Here is an 18,833-nt window from a genome sequence, read left to right as displayed (position 1 = left end):
TGCAGAGAGGATTCCTGTTCAGGTAGATGTTGGAAAAGGTAAATCCTGAGGTCATTTTACCTCTCTGAAGCTCTGTGACCACGTGTATGTTACACAACATTTGAAGGGACTCAATACCTCAGTACTTTTGATGATTTCATTAGATCCTCAGATTCCCAGTCTTACCTCATGGTCTCCAAGCCAGTGAGGTAAAAACATTAAATTTACAAACATATTTTGTTTCTCAGCTTTCCCAGGGCCTTCTTCACATCTTTGTTTCTCAAACTGTAAATCAAGGGGTTTAACATGGGTATGACAAGAGTATAAAACAAGGATGCCATTTTGTCTTGGTCTAGTGAATAGGCAGAGCTAGGCCTGAAATACATAAAAAGGAGAGTACCCTGAAAGACAGCAACAGTTGTTAAGTGGGAGACACAAGTTGAAAAGGCTTTGTATCTGCCTTCAGCTGAGTGGATCTTCAACACAGACAAGATAATGTAACAGTAAGAGATGAGGACTCCTGAAATGGTGAGCATTTCAATGAAGCCAAAAACGGTGAAGAGCACCAGCTCATTGACATTAGTATCAGAACAAGAGATTGATAAAAGAGGAGGCATATCACAGAAGAAATGATTAATCTCATTAGACCTGCAGAAATCCAATGTGAAGGTTAAAGTAGTATGGATCAGAGCATCCATCAAACCCACCATGTAGACACCAGCTATTAATAAGGAGCACACCTGGCTAGACATATTTATTGTATAAAGCAAAGGGTTGCTTATTGCCATGTAACGATCAAAAGCCATTACTGCTAGGAGTAGGCACTCAGAATCTGCAAAGGAACAGAAAAAATAGAATTGCAGAGCACAACCAGTGAAGGAAATAGATTTCTCTTTTGCGTAGAAGTCCACCAGCATCTTGGGGCCAATGGCTGTGGAGTTGCAGAGATCACAGAAGGACATGTGGCTAAGGAAGAAATACATGGGCAAATGGAGTTGGGGGTCTATCCTGATTAAAATGATCATCCCAAGATTTGATACAAGAATAATCAAATAAATGATGAGAAAGAGAACAAAAATGACCATTTTTACCTCTGGAGCACTGGTGATTCCCAAGAGGATGAACTCAGTTGGGATGGAGTAATTCATCTCCATGATCCCTGCTTTTTTCTCTTCTTTGTTGTTTTGAAAATGAATCCAGACAAAGGAAGAACTGGGTGTTTACTCTTCTGTAAAGCTGATGGGCATAGAACTTTCAGAAGGCTTCTCATCTGCAACATGGCAAAAGACAGTTCCTGTCCATTAGCTACTGAATGTCAAATAAAGATATAAAATTTTACCTTCTCTAGACAAAGATTCTCAAAAGAGGGTGAAAGAACAGAAGGCATATTGAAAATTTCCAATTGAATAGTGCTTTTAGCTTTTAAAATGTACTTTAATTTGTATCATCCCCATGAGTTGTGTACTTCAAAGAATATTTTTTTAATAGCTTAGAACACTGAAGCTCATGGAGGTTGGATGATTTGTCTCTGGTTACAAAGTTAGTAAGTATTATAAACACATCTTAAACCAAGGTTTTTTGGAAATAATTCTGGGATATTTCTGCAATGTCATTTCAATAACAATAGTAATGATGAAAGTGTTAATTATAATAATCCATTGAAGAAAAGAGATTACAGGTTCTGAAGTCTCCAATCTAAAACACTAAGTTCAGTATTATTGTTATTTTATTCTACTTTAGTCAGATGATCTGATGATTCTATCTCCAAAATAAAGAGATCAAGTCAATTTAATTCTTCTTTATTGGATAAGTTGCAGGATGTGAATGGAAAAATGTGTCTGAGGTGACAAGCTTCCCTAGAGTATTATTAGCTGTTACCTTGGTCAAATCTACAAACATTACTGATTATAAATACATGTATATACGCATATATACACACATGTCTGTATACATACAATCACATACATACAGGTACACACACGTAGTACATGACTAGCTTACCCATTAGAACTTGAATTCCTGGAACATGGACTATTTTGTACTTTTCTTTTTATCCCCAGTGCTATTCATACATATAATCATATTATTGATATGATAATGTTGAAATATCATCTTTCTTAATCTTATACTATATAATATTGATATAATAATATATAAGATGTATCATATTATTATATCCAAATATATCACATACACTATCTAAAATAATATATAAATATCACAAATATATGTGTATGAGTGTGTGTATGTGCATGTTAAATTGGAGATAATTAAGAGAAACAAGGTATAGAAATTAAAGAGAATTTTGAAAAGTTTCTTTGGAGAATATAGGGTATAGCTGAGACTCCAAGGGTGCCTGAGAAGACAGGAGGTAGAGATGAAGGGGTAGATTATTCCAGGGATAGGAAGATGCCAATGAAATTGCCCATAATATGGAGATGGAGTTTCTTGTTTGAGGAAGAGCATTAGGACAGTGGTATTGGACAATAGTATAACAACAACAATAGCATTTATATAATATTTTAAGGTTTGCAAAATGTTCATTTCATCCTCATAATCATGCTGGGAGATGTGTGTTATTTTTATCTCAATTTTACCTATGGAGTAACTGGAGCAGGCAGAAATTTTGTGATTTAAACAAGGTTATATAACTTGTAAGTGTATGAGGTTAAATTTGAACTCAAGTCTTCCTAAGTTAACATCCAACATACAGTCTTCTATGCCACTCAGCTGCCTGTGAGCAAGCAAATGGAAGTGAGGTATGAAAAGACCCTGAATGATAGGCATGAATGAGGTTGTAAAGGACTTTAAAAGCCCAGGAGATAATTTTATATTTGATCTTTAGGTTACTGGGTGAGGGGAGAAGGTGACATGATCAAAAATTCTCTTTAGGGAGAGCAATTTGACAGCTTATTGAAAGATAGACTGGATTGCCTAGTGCCTTGAAGCAAACAGAACAGTAGAAAACAAGTTGCCAGAGTTCAGCACAAAGGTGCCAAGGACTCCTAACAAAGTGATGGCAGTTTCAGAGAAGAGAAATGAGAGTGGAGGAGAGATGCACCAAAGGTATAATCAGTAGGACTTTGCAAGTGAATAGACATGGGGGTATGAAGGAGAGTAGGGATTTGAGGATGATATTCTAGGGAAGACACTGATATCTCACAAGTAATAAAATAGGGGGCAGATAGGTGGCTCAGTGGATAGAGCACTGCCCTTGAAATTAGGAGGACCTGAGTTCAAATCCAGACTCAGACCAAATACTTGACACTGATTAGCTGTGTGACCCTGGGCAAGTCATTTAGCCCCAATTGCCTAACCAAAAAAAAAAAGTAATAAGGTACGAGGCACACAGTACTTGGAGAGAGAAAATGCATTTAGACTCTTCCAAAATAGCTTATTATCAGTCTTAAAAGAGATTATTCAGTTTCAACTTTGTGAAAGTGCTGAACAAGTCTCAGTTAACAGCACTTCAACTTCATAACGTTCTCTTAAATGTTTGCTATGCATACAGTAAGTGACCATATCTTATATTGGGTAGAAAAGTGCTCTCAGTCACGAACTTTCCTGCAATACATTGGCTCTATGGAAATGTACAATACAAGGAAATCTTCTGAGTCTCATTTTGTTCAATCTTAAAAAAAATTGGCAGGGTAATGATGAGATGATTCATGTTAAGCTTTGGGAACATATTAATGAGCTATCTGTTACATTCAATCAATTTAAAAAATATTTCTAAAACGCCTAACATATGTTTGACAAGAAGCCTTAGTTTCTTAGTGAATGTGGCACTGGTCTGAGAATTGCATAAATCTGGGAACAAATCCAGCCTTTGGAATATACTGGCTGTATCTTACTGAGCATATCACTTACCCATTCAGAAACCCCAAGCAATTCCATGATATAATAAATTGCAAAGCAGAATCTAATATGAAGTAGTAAGAATTTTCTCAGCGAAAGTTCTCTCCACTCTTACAGCAAATGTGGTAGTGGCCATTTTCAAGAATTATGTCAATTTGTTCATCTTTTACTCTTCATTTTCCTTAATGCTTTCAGATAATTCTAGAACATAACTCATATTATTTTAGTTTCTCTAACAATTCATGACTACTTTTCCATCTTTTTTTGTTAATTCTCCATGGTGTGTGATTCTAATCATAAGGTTTCTCAGTTCTGAGATGTGGATATGAAGGAGTATATGTGAGTGGACTTTTAATAACCAAGCAAAGGAAACCTAGGAAATATATGAAAAAAGTATAACCCATACAATGGAAGAAGAGGCATTCACTGAGTCCTAGCATTTATATTTGGGTCTGTTTATGTTTAGAGAAACTTTATTTGGGGGTGGGAGATAGAAGAAAGCATAGAGAAAATAGCACACATTTTCAGGAAGGGGTGTGTGTGTGTGTGTGTGTGGTGTGTGTGTGTGTGTGTGTGTATTATTGCTAGAACTGAAATTGGGGATGTGAATTGCTTACAGTGAATAGACAAATATGGGAGAGAAGCAACCTGTTCTTATCTTTTATATGAACAAAATATGTGATATATAAAAGGGGCTTTGAAGGTGGAACACATTAAAACATATTTTCTCAATATCTTTTGGGACAAGTAGGATGTACATGTAAAACCAATAAAACTAACTAACATTTTTAAATCAAAAAGGTTTCATGAGATCCTACTAAAGATGAAGTAAGAAGTTATATTCACTCCTCATTTAGAGTGACTAAATTCTGACTCTTAGGTACAAACGCCCTCCCTATTCTTTGTCATCTGTTTCTCTCAGTCACAATTATCAAGCTTCAGTCAAAAAACCTTATTCATAACCCTCTAGAACTCACATCCATAGGTCCCTTTGTGTCATTGTCCTTTAATACTGCTGTCTTGCAAACATCTCTGAAAAATGTTTGAACTTACCTGACAAAAGATTATGTATTCTTCACAGAACTCAGGTGGAAGGATGTCATTTTTATTTAGTGACATTTGGGACCTAACACAGGAAGCCGCTACACTATCACACGTGACTAATTTGCCAAAGTTACTCCAAAATGGAAATCACTTTTGTCTTCTACTCTTTGGATGATGCAATGACTCTAATTAAGGTAGGGAGTGCAATTGGGAATATCTTTTAGCTTTTAATTTATTTCCTTAAATTGGATTAATGTTTGAATAGAACATGTTGGCATTTTGTGTCATTGATGAAAGATATTAATCAAAGATTTCAAAAAAGTGAGAGAGGTGGTGGTGATAGCCAACATTCTTTCAACTTGTAATATCTGATGAAATAATTCAATTGAATTTAAGACAGACTTTTTTTAAGCAGTCACTATGCGCAATGCATTCAGTATAGTTGCTGACATATCATTCTTTAAGGTTAATCTAGCACTTCATAATTATGATCATCATCATCATCATCATCATCATTTTGATTTCATATAATAATCCTGAGAGGGAGATAAGAAAGATTTTATTATTATTTCCATTTTACAGATGAGGAAACTGACTCTCAAAAACAGTGAATCAAAGAATCATATATCACAGATCTAGAGTTGAATGGACCTCAGAATGCACTTGGTCCAACCTTTTCATCTTCCAGATGATCTGAGTTCAGATACTACCTCAGATACTTACCTGCATGATCTTAGGCAAGACCTTCTCTTTTCCAGTGCCTACTTTTCTGGGTTGTGATGAGGATGAAATAGGAATGCATATGTAAAACATTTTCAAACACAAAGCAATACATGAAAGACAGTATTATAAATATTATGACTTATGTTTTATAATTATCCTAGTATGAAGTCTTTCTATTTGTATAAATGACATAAAGCCTAGCACTGCTTAATAGAAAAAGGACAAGACAGTGTTCTGGCCTGAAAATCCTTTTGTAAAGGCCAATCCAGTTTTGAAGTCAAAGATCAGGGAAGCACTCTGATTAAGACAGAATTGACAAGATGACCAGGTAAGTGCAGAAGCCACTTGCAATAAATACTTTAACTGTGGTTCTTTTTCCCTGAGCACATGTCAGATTGAATGGTTCAGAAGAAAACAGCATTTTAAGTTATTGTTTCTTTAAATAGATCAATGGTCATTAAATCCTCAACCCTTTCTTAATCTTGACTAGGGGATTTTGTCTTTGTTTCCAAATACTCTAAAGTAATATGAAGACCTTTCTTAGGAAGAGATATAAACATTTTTTATTTTAAAATTTTAATTAAAAAAATAAAAAAAGATTTAAATAAAAAGAGTACTCCACTCTTTGACCTTTTCCAAACATCACTTTATAAACATGAAATAACTCAGATAGATAACACTAATAACATAGAGCATTATTTTTCCCTCCTGTGCAGCTATGAGAGATTTGATTTACCCCTCACTTCTCTAACTCCAGAGCTAGGAATCTTTCTAATGCCCTCTGATACATTAATAGTAATACAATAGGGAATGCATGTGTATGTACGTGTAAGTCTCAAGATGAAATTTGCCTTAGACACTTATTAGGTGTGTAATCCTAGGCAAGTCACTTAAGCTCTCTTAGTGTCATTTTCCTTTAATATAAAGTTGGAATAATAATAGCACTTATATGATATAATAATTTTACAGAAATATGAAATAACATATTTAATACTTTGTAAATGTTAACGTGCCATATACATGCTACCTCTTACGTTCATATGTACCTGTTCCTACCTCCTAACACCATTTTCTCCCTTCTACTCTACTAAAAGAGAGTCAGAATTTAATTGACTGATCAATCATGATTTAATTGATTAATTGTTGGGTAGTGGTGAATATAAACCGAACCTTATGATTCATACCTCTTGGGGTGGCCGTCAATAAGTCAAAGGAAATTATGAAGAAAAAACTTGTAGATTGAGTTTGAGGATCCTCATGTATGACCATGCATTTTGACGCTGCATTGTAATATTTTCTAGGACTTACCTCCTTCACTAATTCTATAGATTTTAGACTCCTGTTCATGGACATTTACCTGCTGATGTCATGGTACCCTAAACCTTGTCATCTCTCCTAATGTTAATTTTTATGAGTTTTTTCCCAATTAGAGCATGAACTGATGAGCAAGGGCTGTAATTTGTTATTGTTGTTTTTGTTGGTGCTGTTGTGGTTGTTCGGGTGAGTAGCACAATTTTTAGAACATTGCAAATACCTGACATTATTGTTTTCTTCACTATCTAATTCAATTGTCCAGCTCTCAGTTACATTGATAAACCCAGCAGTCTTTTTTTCCCCCTAAACTAAAGTCATGGCAACTGGTTCCATCAGTTCCTGGCAAACAGAGGAAGAAAAAATGGAAGGATTGTCACATTGAATACTCATAGGCTCAAAGATCACTGCAGATAGTGATTGCAGCCATGGAATTAAAAGATGCTTGCTCCTTAGAAGGAGAGCTATGGAAAATCTAAACAGCATACTAAAATCAGAGACATGAAGTTACCAACAAATTTCACTCATCAAAGCTGTATTCCCACTGCCCCCAATTAAAAGCAATGTATGGCTGTGAGAGTCAGACTGGAAGGAAAACTGAGGGCCATGAAATCAGCACTTTTGAATTGTGGTGCTGGCAAAGTCTTTTGAGTATTCCTTGGACATTAAGGAAATCAAATCAATCAATACTTGAATAAATTAAGTAAGACTATTCATTAGAAAGAAAATTACTGAAGCTGATACTTAACACTTTGGATACATAATGAGAAGGCAGGACTATATTTCTCAACTATATTTTGTCAATTAATATTAATATTTTTAAGCATGTAGCATATGTTTACCTCTGTGGTAGGTGCTAGAATAGAAAAAAAAGGAAGCAAAATATTACCAGATGTCTCATGTGGGAAGACAGCATGTGCATATCCATGAATATTTGTAATGAATGTGTTTATTTCTGCCACTGTGAAGTAGAACTTAATAGTTATTTTAATTTGTATTTTTTTATTTTTAGAAAAGTTGAACATGTTTTCATATGATTATAAAAATGTGTTTTCTATATTTAAAATTAAATATGCTTATAAATAAACACATACCAATGTGCATAGATAGGCACATATGTGCATATATAAAACATGTGTACATATAAAATATATTATATATGTGCATACATAATATTATATATGTACACATATATAATATATGCCCACACATACATACATATACACATATCCTTTTTTCACTTCTATGATACGGACTGAATGACACCACTACTATTTTAAGCAATTTCATAAGAATTTTATGAAGTATTTACATGTAACATAGTATATAGATATTATATTTTTTTTCTTAATTTGTATATAAATTTATTTTAATTGGGAAGTGTTATTTTTGTTCCATTGTAATCAAAACAAATATTGTATCCATAATTATTGCTTCTATTTAAACATAAAAATAAAATTGTCTACATCTATCCATTTAAGAGTAGTCTGTCATTAACTACAATCATTTCTTAAGTGCCTACTCTGTGACAGTCACTGTACTAAGCTCTGGGGAGTCAAATATAAATATGAAAAAGAAAGAGTCCCTGGCCTTAAGGAATTTACAATATGAGGTGGGAGAGAAGAAATATACAAAGATGCTGAAAAGCAGTGTGGGAAGTGCGAAGGAAGGAACTACCTGGTAAGAGGGAAGGACAGAGAATCCTAAATAAATTTAAGTGTAGCCACATGTGAAATGAAGAGATGAGTCTCCTGGGCCTCATTCCTTAAATAAAGGCTTTGAAGTTAATGGTTACCACCTTCAGATTACCAGGGAACAAGGGATTGATGAGATATGAATACCATGGTTGATTGGATCTTGCTGGATAATAAGATCTCCCAAAGGTGAGGCTGATGGGATGTGTGATGGAAAAGCTTATTCTATTATCTTATGCCATTTATAGTCTGGTTTGTTTATATATCACTTAATAAATTAAGTGACTAATAGATCTCACATTCCAGATTCCTATGCAAAATGTGAAATTGATCTTTAAGGTCAGACTTTCCTTTTGTCACCAAATACATCCATAGCTGACCTTCCTTTTTTCTGTGTCACAGTTGCTTCATTAGTACTGGACCTACTTGTAGTTATTCTCTGTTCTTCCCCAACAGCTTGTTGTATTCCTCCCAACCGAGAGGTTGATTTTCCAGTGTCTTAGCTTTTATCATTTCAATAGTGCTCATAGTGCTTTCTTGCAAAATATATGAGAGTGATTTGCCATTTCATTCTCCAATGAATCACCTTTTGTCAAAACTCTCCACTATGGCCTGTCTGTCTTAGATAACGCCACATGGCATAGCTCATAAATTCACTGAACTACACAAGCCCTTCCACCACAACAAGGAAGTGATTCAGGAAGAGTTTCTTTTTCTCAATTACATGGAGACAAAAAATTTTTACCATTCATTTTTTTTAAATTTTAAGCTCTGAATTCTCTCTCACCCTCACACCTCAGTCCTTAAAAAGGCAAGCAATGTGATATAGATTACCTAAGTGCAGTGATGCAAAACATATCCATATTGGCCATGTTGCAAAAGAAAATGCAAACAGGGGGAAAAAAAAGAATAAAGAAAGTTTAAAAAAGTATGCTTCAATCAGAATTCAGATTCCATCAGTTCTTCCTTTGCAGGTAGATAGAATTTTTGAACATAAATTCTTCACAATGATCTTCGATCATTGTACTGTTGAGATTAGCTAAGTTATTCACATTTTATCATTGTACAACATTGTTGTTACTGTGTATGTTTTCCTGCTTTTGATGATTTCTCTCTTTCCTTTCACACTATCCCTCTTCAAAAGTACTTTGTTTCTGACCACCCACAATCTGCTCTCCCTTATATCAGCTATTCTTTCTCTTATACCTCTCCGTCAACCTATACATTAAGATAAATGTCTATACCCGACTGGGTTTGCATGTTATTTCTTCTTTGATCTAATTCTGATGAGAGTAAGGTTCAAGCTTTGCCCATCATCCCCAAATTTCACCATCCAATGCAAAACCTTTTTTGCAACTCTTTTATGTGAGATAATTTACCTCGTTCTAACTCTCCCTTCCTCCTTCTCCCAGTGCATTCCTCTTTATCACTCTTTAATTTTATTTTTTAATGTCATCCCAACACGGTCAACTCATAGTCACGTATGTATGTATTATATATTCCTTCTATCTGACCTAATGATAATAAAGCTCTTAGGAGTTGCAAATATAATTTTTACATGTAGGAAAGCAAATAGGTAAAAATTTTGAATCTCTTCTAATTTCTCTTTCCTATTTGTCATTTTATGCTTCTCTTGATTTTTATACTTGAAAGTCAGATTTTCTATTCAGCACTGCTCTTTTCATCTGGAATGCCTGAACATCTTCAGTTTCATTAAATTTCAATTTTCCCCCTGCAGCATTATATTTGGTTTTATTGGGTATGTTATTCTTGGTTGTAATCCCAGCTCTTTTACCTTCCGTAGTATAATATTCTGAGCCCTCCACTACTTTAATGTGGTAACCAATAAATCTTGTGTTATCCTGACCATGGCTTCATTATATTTGAGTGATTTCTTTCTGGCTGCTTTCAGTGTTTTTCTCCTCTACCTGGGAGCTCTGGAATTTGACTATAAGATTCCTGGTAGTTTTTATATTGGAATCTCTTTCAGGGGATGATAAGTGGATTCTTTCTATTTCTATTTTCCCATGTGGCTCTAAGATATCTGGGCAGTTTTCCTCGATAATTTCTTGAAATGTGATGTCTAAGCTCTTTTCTGACAATGGCTTTTAGGTAGTCTATTAATTCATAAATTATATCTCCTCCAACTATTCTCAAGATCTGTTGATTATTTTTTTCCAGCGGGCTATTTCATATTTCCAATTTTTTCTTTGACTTCTTATTGTTTCTTGTTGCCCCATGATATCATTAGCTTCCACTTATCAATCACAATTTTTAAGGAATTATTTGCTCCAGTGAGTTTTTGTACCTTCTTTTCCATATGCTCAATTCTGGTTTTTAATAATAATTATCTTCAGTAGTTTTTGTGCCTCTTTTACCATTTGGCCTATTTTGTTTTTTAAAGTGTTATTTTCTTCAGTAATTTTTATACCTCCTGTACCAAAATGTCAATATTTGTGTGTGTGTGTGTGTGTGTGTGTGATTTTCTTGCATCACTCTAGTTTTTTTTTTCCTAATGTTTCTTCTATCTCTTCTGTTAGGCTTTTAAAATACATTTAAACTCTTCTGGAATTTATTTTTGGTCCTGGGACCTATTTATATTTTTCTTTGAGGTTCAATATGTAGCTGCTTTGATTTCAGTTTCTTCTTCTGAGTTTGTGCTTTGATCTTTCCTGTCACCATAGTAATGTTCTATGTTTAAGTACTTTTGTTGTTTGCTTATGTTTTTAACCAATTCTTAAATTTTAACTCTATTTTAAATTAGGCTCTTATCCCAGTGTTTAGAGGGCACTGTTCTAAGTTTCAGATTTTCCACACTGTTGCTTTCAGAACTAAATCTAAAGGTATCTATAAGTTTTCAGTTCCTCTAAGGTGATATGATCTAACAAAGTGTGGTTAGTACTCTCCTAGCCTGTGTGCCGATCTGTGAGCAATGATAAGCCCTCTTTTCTGCCCTGGAACTGTGACATAGTCCTGCTTCCTGGTAGCTTCAAATGAACCTACACCCAGCAGCAGCTAAGAGTGTTCTTGAATCTTTCAGGCCAGTTGTCCAACCCCCTTACCATCATTCAGCTGAGAGCTCTGGAAGCCCCAAAACATTGAGTACTTCCTAGGCCTGCTACTGACTTGGCAAGGAATGGCCTGGGCTGACAGCGCCTCTGCTGCACTGTGCTCCACTCACAGGCCAGTAAGATAGACCTTAGCTGCAGATCTTGGAAGTTGTTTTTGGCTGGGAAATTGTTTCACCCTACCTTCTGTTGTTTCTAGAGGTCTTTTTTTATGGGTGAAGGAATTGGGGTTAAGTGACTTGCCCAGGGTCACACAGCTAGTGAGTGTTATGTTTCTGAGGCTGGATTTGAACTCAGGTCTTCCTGAATCCAGGTCCTGCACTCTATGCAATTCACCACTTAGCTGTCCCTTCTAGCATTCATTCTGAGGCATAATTTTAAAGTTTTTGGAGAGGAATTTGTAATAACTCAGGCAAATCCTTGCAATTACTCTGCCATCTTGGCCTCACCCACCGAAATAATTTATTTAATAACTTTCTATCTATCCACACATACACACACACATACACACAGGTACACACATGCATGTATACACATAGTATGTATACATACACACATGCATATATATATCTTGATAAGTATGGCACTGAAAAAGTAAATTTATTTTGGTAGAACAGTCATTTTTTCCCCCACTTAATAGTATTTGATTTTTTCCCCAATTACATGTAAAGTTAGTTTTCAATATTTATTTTTGTAAGATTTTAAGTTCCAAATTTTTCTCCCTCTCTTCATTTCCACCACCACCTCAAGATACCAAACAGTCTGTTATAGGTTATACATGTACAATCCTATTAAACATATTTCAACAGTAGTCATGCTGTGAAAGAAGAATTGGAACAAAATGGAAAAAACACGAGAAAGAGAAAAACAAAAACAGAAACAAAAGCCAAAACAAAAAAAATGAAAATAGTACACTACAATCAGCCTTCAGACTCCATAGTTCTTTCTTTGGAAGTGAATAGCACCTTTTATCATGAGTTTTTTTGAATTATCTTGAATCACTATTTTCCTGAGAAGAGCTAAGTGTATCAAAGTCACTCATTACATAATGTTACTATTACTTTTCTCTTGCTTCTTCTCACTTCGTGCAGCATCAATTCATGTAACTTTTTCTGGGTTTTTCTGAAATCTGCCGGCTTATCAATTCTTACAGAACAGTAGTATTGTATTTATTCATATACCATAATTTCTTCAGCCCTTCCCCAAATGATGAGCATCATCCTCCAATTTTTAATTCTTTACCACCACAAAAAGAGCTGCTATAAGCGTTTTTGTACATATGGGCCCTTTTCCCCTTTTTCATAATCTTTTTGGGATAATATCCTAATGGTGGTATTGCTGGATCAAAGAGTATGCACAGTTTTATAACCTTCTTTGCATAGTTCCAAATTCCTCTCCAGAATGGTTAGAGCACTTCACAACTCCACAAACAATTCATTAGTGTTCCAATTTTCCCACATTTTCTCCAACATTTATCATTTTCCATTTCTGTCATGTTAGCTAATGTGATAGGCATGAGGTGGTACCTCAGAGTTTTTTTAATTTGAATTTCTCTAATCAATAAGGATTTAGCACATTTTTATATGATTGTAGATAGCTTTGGTTTTTTTTCATATTGACCCAATATTGTGATGTCATCTTGGTCCTTTAGGAGAACAAAGGACAACCCCCAACCAACCAGTGATAGCAAGTGCAGCATTTTCTTTTTTGTGTGTGTGTGAGGCAATCAGTGTTAAGTGATTTGCCCAGCATCACACAGCTAGTAAGTGTCAACTGTGTGATGCCAGATTTGAACTCAGGTCTTCCTAATCCCAGGGCCAGTGCTCTATCCAATGCACCACTAGCTGCCCCAGCATAATTTAGTCTTGAGGTTGGCAAAGAATTGTAAATATGTTCTCACATTTGATCCTTATTCCAACCTTTTGAGGCAGATGCTATTATTTAATTTATTTTGCAGATGAGGAAACTGAGTCTAAGATGAGTTAAATACTTAGAGTTAAATAATGCTTAGAAAGTAAGAGTATGTGAGGAAATATTCAAACTGAAATCTTCCTCAATTCTATTTATTTGGACACCCAATATTGCCAAATTTCAGAGCAAATGAGCTGTAGCAGTCACATCCTCTGACTTTTAATCCAGGTTTCCTGTCACTACCTCATGATTCTTTGCTACGTTCAATTCTGAACTATTTATTTCTACAGCTAAGCTCCTTGCCCTAAGATCTCAGGGTCAAACATTTTCTTCTACAAAGATGTTACCCAGAAGAAAACAGTATGGATCTTTTGGCTTATTATTTCCATCTTTTCCTAAGAAAACTGTGAGACTGGGAGTACAAACATTATTAGTCCCATTTTGAACACAGAAAAAAGTAACTCTCAGTGCTGGAAATGAATTGCCAAATATCACACCATGAACAAATGGCCTAAACATGACAGGAGCTAAATCCCCAGATTCTCTTCTGAGAGCTCTATACATTAGCTCATTAATTGGTACAGAGCTCACTGGACTTGGTTTCTGAAGATCTCATTAAAAAATGAAAAATAAACTGGAAGAAAAGATGCTCCCACAGAGCAGAACAGGGCAGGAAAGCAATCTATTTAAGGAGCTCCTCCAAATGCTTTGAAAACAAGAATTAAAAAGTGGTTGACAACTGAATTCTTTCTCATGACATTTTTTGTTTGGGAGATGAATGGGATAAATTGAAAAATCATATCTATTTTTATATATCTACATCCTCTATCTCTGTATCTCTCTATAATTCCAATATATTCATCATAGAAAGAAGATGCAGAGTATGACTTCATTCCATTTGAAAAAGGTAACTGTTTTCTCATCTTAGCTTCTATTTCCCTAATTCTATTAATATTTTGGACTGGACATTCTCTAAACTCCCAGCAAACTCTAAATCCAAGGTCCCTTACTTACAAATTCCTACAATTATAATTGGGATCTCCAGTGCATGAGAAGAAACAGCCATAGCAATCTGGCAGATGGAATTTTTAGTTTTGTATCGTTAGTAAATTAAACAAATTAAAGACTAAAATACTTTGAAGACATAAACTGCAATGACAATGCAGAAAAGTGGCTGTGTTATTAGTCAAGTAAAAGTTGTACTTAATAACTACAAGCCATTCAACAGGTCTTAAACAATAATTGACAGACATGAGGGACAGATATTGCTCTAACCCCATTTGTGTTCCTGAACCTATAGAAATTCTGCCACTTGAAAAATCACTGAATAACGTTAACATTCTTCATGCATTCTGGACTGCCAGGCATAATGTCTTCTTCAATCTTATCAATTCCTTGTTAAGGACATGAAAGCGCCAGTTCTTTTCTAGGTGGCTTTTAGGGCCCCTGTGGGGAAAAAAATCCAATAATTACTATTTCAACTGGCTGTGGCCACATAAAACAGAAGTCAAGTCCCAGGATCCTCACTCAGATTTGACATTGATAGAAGGGGGAAAAAATGAAAATAAAAACTAAAGCTTTATTTATAGGCTTTATTATGGAATTAATTCTGCTTACTGGTCTAGTTCCCATTGTTTCTGCAGCTATCCTTACCATTTAAGGTTTTAAAAAATTACTGAGGAAAGGATTGGTAAGGATCCCATAGGAATGCTTCTGCCCATCAGGACAACAGAAATAAGATAAATTCTGAAAAATCCCCAGGTGTTATGAAAAGCATGATATGATGATCTTTTATTTATTGCCTGGCAACTTGCTTCTGTGGATTTAATCAGTCATAATGATGACAAATGCTTGAATATTATGCGTTTATCAGAATAATAGGATGTCGAATATTTAAAGGACTTTAGAAAAATATAGTCTTATCCCTTCTTTTACAGGTAAGAAAGATGAAAATCATAGGTCAGAAAAGAGGAAGAATTTATTTAAGGTTGAGATAGGTAGTACTTGAGATGATTTTTAAATTAGTATTATTATTAAACATTTATATACTACTTTAAGGTTTATACTGGTCTGTAATAAGGATATGCAAGTTTTGTATGATCATTATCATAATTTTCCTTTTTAACATGTTCCACAGAGCTTCTACATGTAATGTTTCATTTAGTGGGAAGTAGTCATTAAGTACATTATTGTATATTTTCTATAGAGAAATAACCTAAATTATATTCATGTTATTAAAGTTATCTAGGTCACTGACCCATTATTATGATCATGCCACTGTCTAAAATTCCATATTCCTAATTGTGTCCACTTCTTTGTTTTAGCTAACATTTATGTCCTTTGAGGTTTACAAAGAGGTTTGTGTAAAATTTGAGTTGGTAGGTTCCTCAGTGGATATCTAGTTCAAGCAGTGCATGAATGGAATTCTCATCAAGGCCCCCCAACAGTAGTCATCCTGCCTCTGCTTGAAGGTTCTCAAGGACTGGGAACCTATAACCTTTTCAGACATCAAATTCCACCTTTAATAAGCTTCAATTGTTGAAAAGTTGTATGATCATTTTTCCTTTCAATTTATTTTATTTTTCAGTTATTCAATCTACATTCATTCATTCATTCATTTATTCATTTAATTATATGCACCCATTGCTCCTATTCCAAGTTGTGGTCTCTGGGGCTAAATAGAAAAAGCTAATCTCTGCTCCACATCTTAGCCCTTCAAATACTTGAACAGAATGATCTTATCCTGTCACTCTGAATCTTCCTTTCTCCAAATTAAATAACACTTTCTTCAGTCCTCATCTTAGATGGACTCTAGGCCTTTTTCCTTCTTGTTTGCTTTCTGGGCTACCTACAGTTTATGAATGTCTTTCTTAAAATGCCATGCCCAGATAGGATTGTAATATTTGAGATGTGGTCTGATAATGAATGCATATACTGGTAATATCTCTCCTGAGAAGCTACAATTATATTAAAGTAGCCTGAAATGATATAAAATGTATTTTAGCTGACACATAATAAGTCTACTTAATATTAGGATTACAGTGCACCCAGATCTAATTTGATCTTTCTAATCCTTCTGGGTGATATTATTATAATCATTTTAGTTCTGCAGAAACTAAGGCTAAAGCTTGGTAATTGTTTTGCCCATAGTCTCATAACTCACTTATGAAAAAGCCAGGACTGGAACTGGATATTTGGTGCTGCCACCAAAAAATGGCCCTGCACTGTGTCTTACAAGAGTCCAAGAAATGCAAGATGTGGATGAGGGGAAAGGAAAGAGTGAGCAGTGGCTGCAAAGAGGGTGGAAATTCTGGAGTCATGGAGTATAAGCAGTCCTGAATGGAAACAGAGATTCTTGGGAGCAAAGGTAGAGTTTTAGAAATTGCAGTTTGGACATAATCATTTCTACTTCCTTTATATTTCATTCTTTAAATCATCTCCTTTTATCCCATTCCTATACTCCGAAGACTTCCTGAGGAAGCTAGATAATGGAATGGATAGAGCCCTTTGGCAGGAGTCAGGAAGATCCTAGGTTCAAATCTGGCCTAAGACACTTTCTAACTGTGTGACCCTGGGCAAGTCACTTAACCTTGTTTGCCTCACTTCCCTTATCTGTAAAATTGGCTGCAGAAGGAAATAGCAAACTACTCCAATATCTTTGCCAAGAAAACACCCAAATGGTGTCACAAAGAGTCAGACACGATTGAAGCAATTGAGTAAAAACAACAAAAGATTTACTGTTCCCTTGTTACTCAGTAAAAAAAACACAACACAATAGATTGAGAGTGTAAACCTTTAATATTATCCTATGCAGCTATCTCATTTCAAAGGAGGAACAGATTTCTTAAGGTCATGTAGATAGCCAGTTCCTGAATCAGAAACTGATTCCAGGGTCTGTGATTCTAAATCTAGTACAGCAACATGTTGCCTTCCTGAGTGTACAATGCCTCTGTCAGGAGAGATTCCCTAAGGTCTGGCTTCCTTTGCCTAGTGACCTAGTTCTGGCCCTCTCTGTTACCTTTTGTCGTTTTGTGACTATTCAGTCATTTTGCAGTCATCTCCAACTCTTCATGACCTTATGTGGGGTTTTATTGGTGAAGATATTGGAGCGCTTTGTTATATCCTTCTCCAGCTCATTTTATAGATGAGGAAACTAAGGCAAACAGGGTTAAGTGATTTGCCCTGAGTCAAGCAAATAATTAATATTTAAGTCCAGATTTGTACTCAGAAGGAGGATGAGTCTTCTTGACTCCCTACGCTTTATCCACTGAACAATCTAGCTTTGCCTTCTGTTATAATTAAGATACTTATATATTACATTCTCTCACGGAGCTCTTACACTACAAATGATCTGGAAATAAAAGAATTATCATTGACTATTGCTTAATGTGTTACCACTTCTAAAATGCATTAAAAGAATAAATTTAATTACGCACAATTTTTATTTTAATTAATTTATTTTCAACATTCACTTCTACAATATTTTTAAGTCCAATTTTTTTCCCTATCTCTCCCTTTCCTCCACCCCAAAAAGTCACGCATTCTCAATACTCCTTCCCCTAATCTGCCATCCCTTCTATCACCCTAATTATCCACTAATTAATAGCTAATGTCAGATTTTCAAACATTAGTTAATCAGGGAGATATTGTGATTAAAAAACCATGTCCTTAAGTATTTAAGATATGCCATTGAGTCAATTTGATTCACCTAATTATTATAAAGAAATACTGATTTATCCCCTATTATACACAAATTACACACTTACATATGGCAAGGTAGACAAACATGTCAAGTAATGGAAATAGCATCTAAATTGTATTATAAAAAATGTATGGAATTTTGATGAGCTGAAAAACAGTTTGACAGTAATTCATAAATAAATTTTTTCCCATAACAAAAGCAGATAATTTTTAAGGTCAAAAATGATTGAGAAAAGTAATTTTATTTCTTTGCTTTTTTTCCCTTCCATAAGCAGTTAAATATAAGTGGACCTAAATCTCAAAAGCTTCCATGCTGTTGGAACAGATCCTAAGGAATTTTATATTTTAGTTGATAAGGTAGAGAATCATTTAATATCTTTTAGTCTAAGTTGAACTTTTCCCTAAAGATTTTCTTGTTTGAAATCCTGTGATTACTTGATATAAAGCAAAATTGTGTCATGTGGTAATAATTTTATTTTTTAAATATTTAACATCAATTTTAAACTAGAGCAAAAATCTTAGTTCCGCACACAATCCAAATATT

General features: G+C 34.7%; 1 protein-coding gene across 1 annotated transcript; it reads right to left on the bottom strand.

Moving 5' to 3' along the window:
- Positions 1-203: 203 nt before the first annotated feature.
- LOC110199672 (olfactory receptor 5W2-like) lies at positions 204-1,133 on the bottom strand. Its single transcript, XM_020974552.1, has one exon. It carries the CDS (start codon positions 1,131-1,133, stop codon positions 204-206), a length of 930 nt encoding a protein of 309 aa, XP_020830211.1.
- Positions 1,134-18,833: the final 17,700 nt, after the last annotated feature.

The sequence above is a fragment of the Phascolarctos cinereus genome, unplaced genomic scaffold (genome assembly GCF_003287225.1).
Source record: "Phascolarctos cinereus isolate Bilbo 61053 unplaced genomic scaffold, phaCin_HiC Scaffold_9;HRSCAF=440, whole genome shotgun sequence".
Classification (NCBI taxonomy): domain Eukaryota; kingdom Metazoa; phylum Chordata; class Mammalia; order Diprotodontia; family Phascolarctidae; genus Phascolarctos; species Phascolarctos cinereus.
This window is presented reverse-complemented; position numbering and strand designations above follow the sequence as displayed.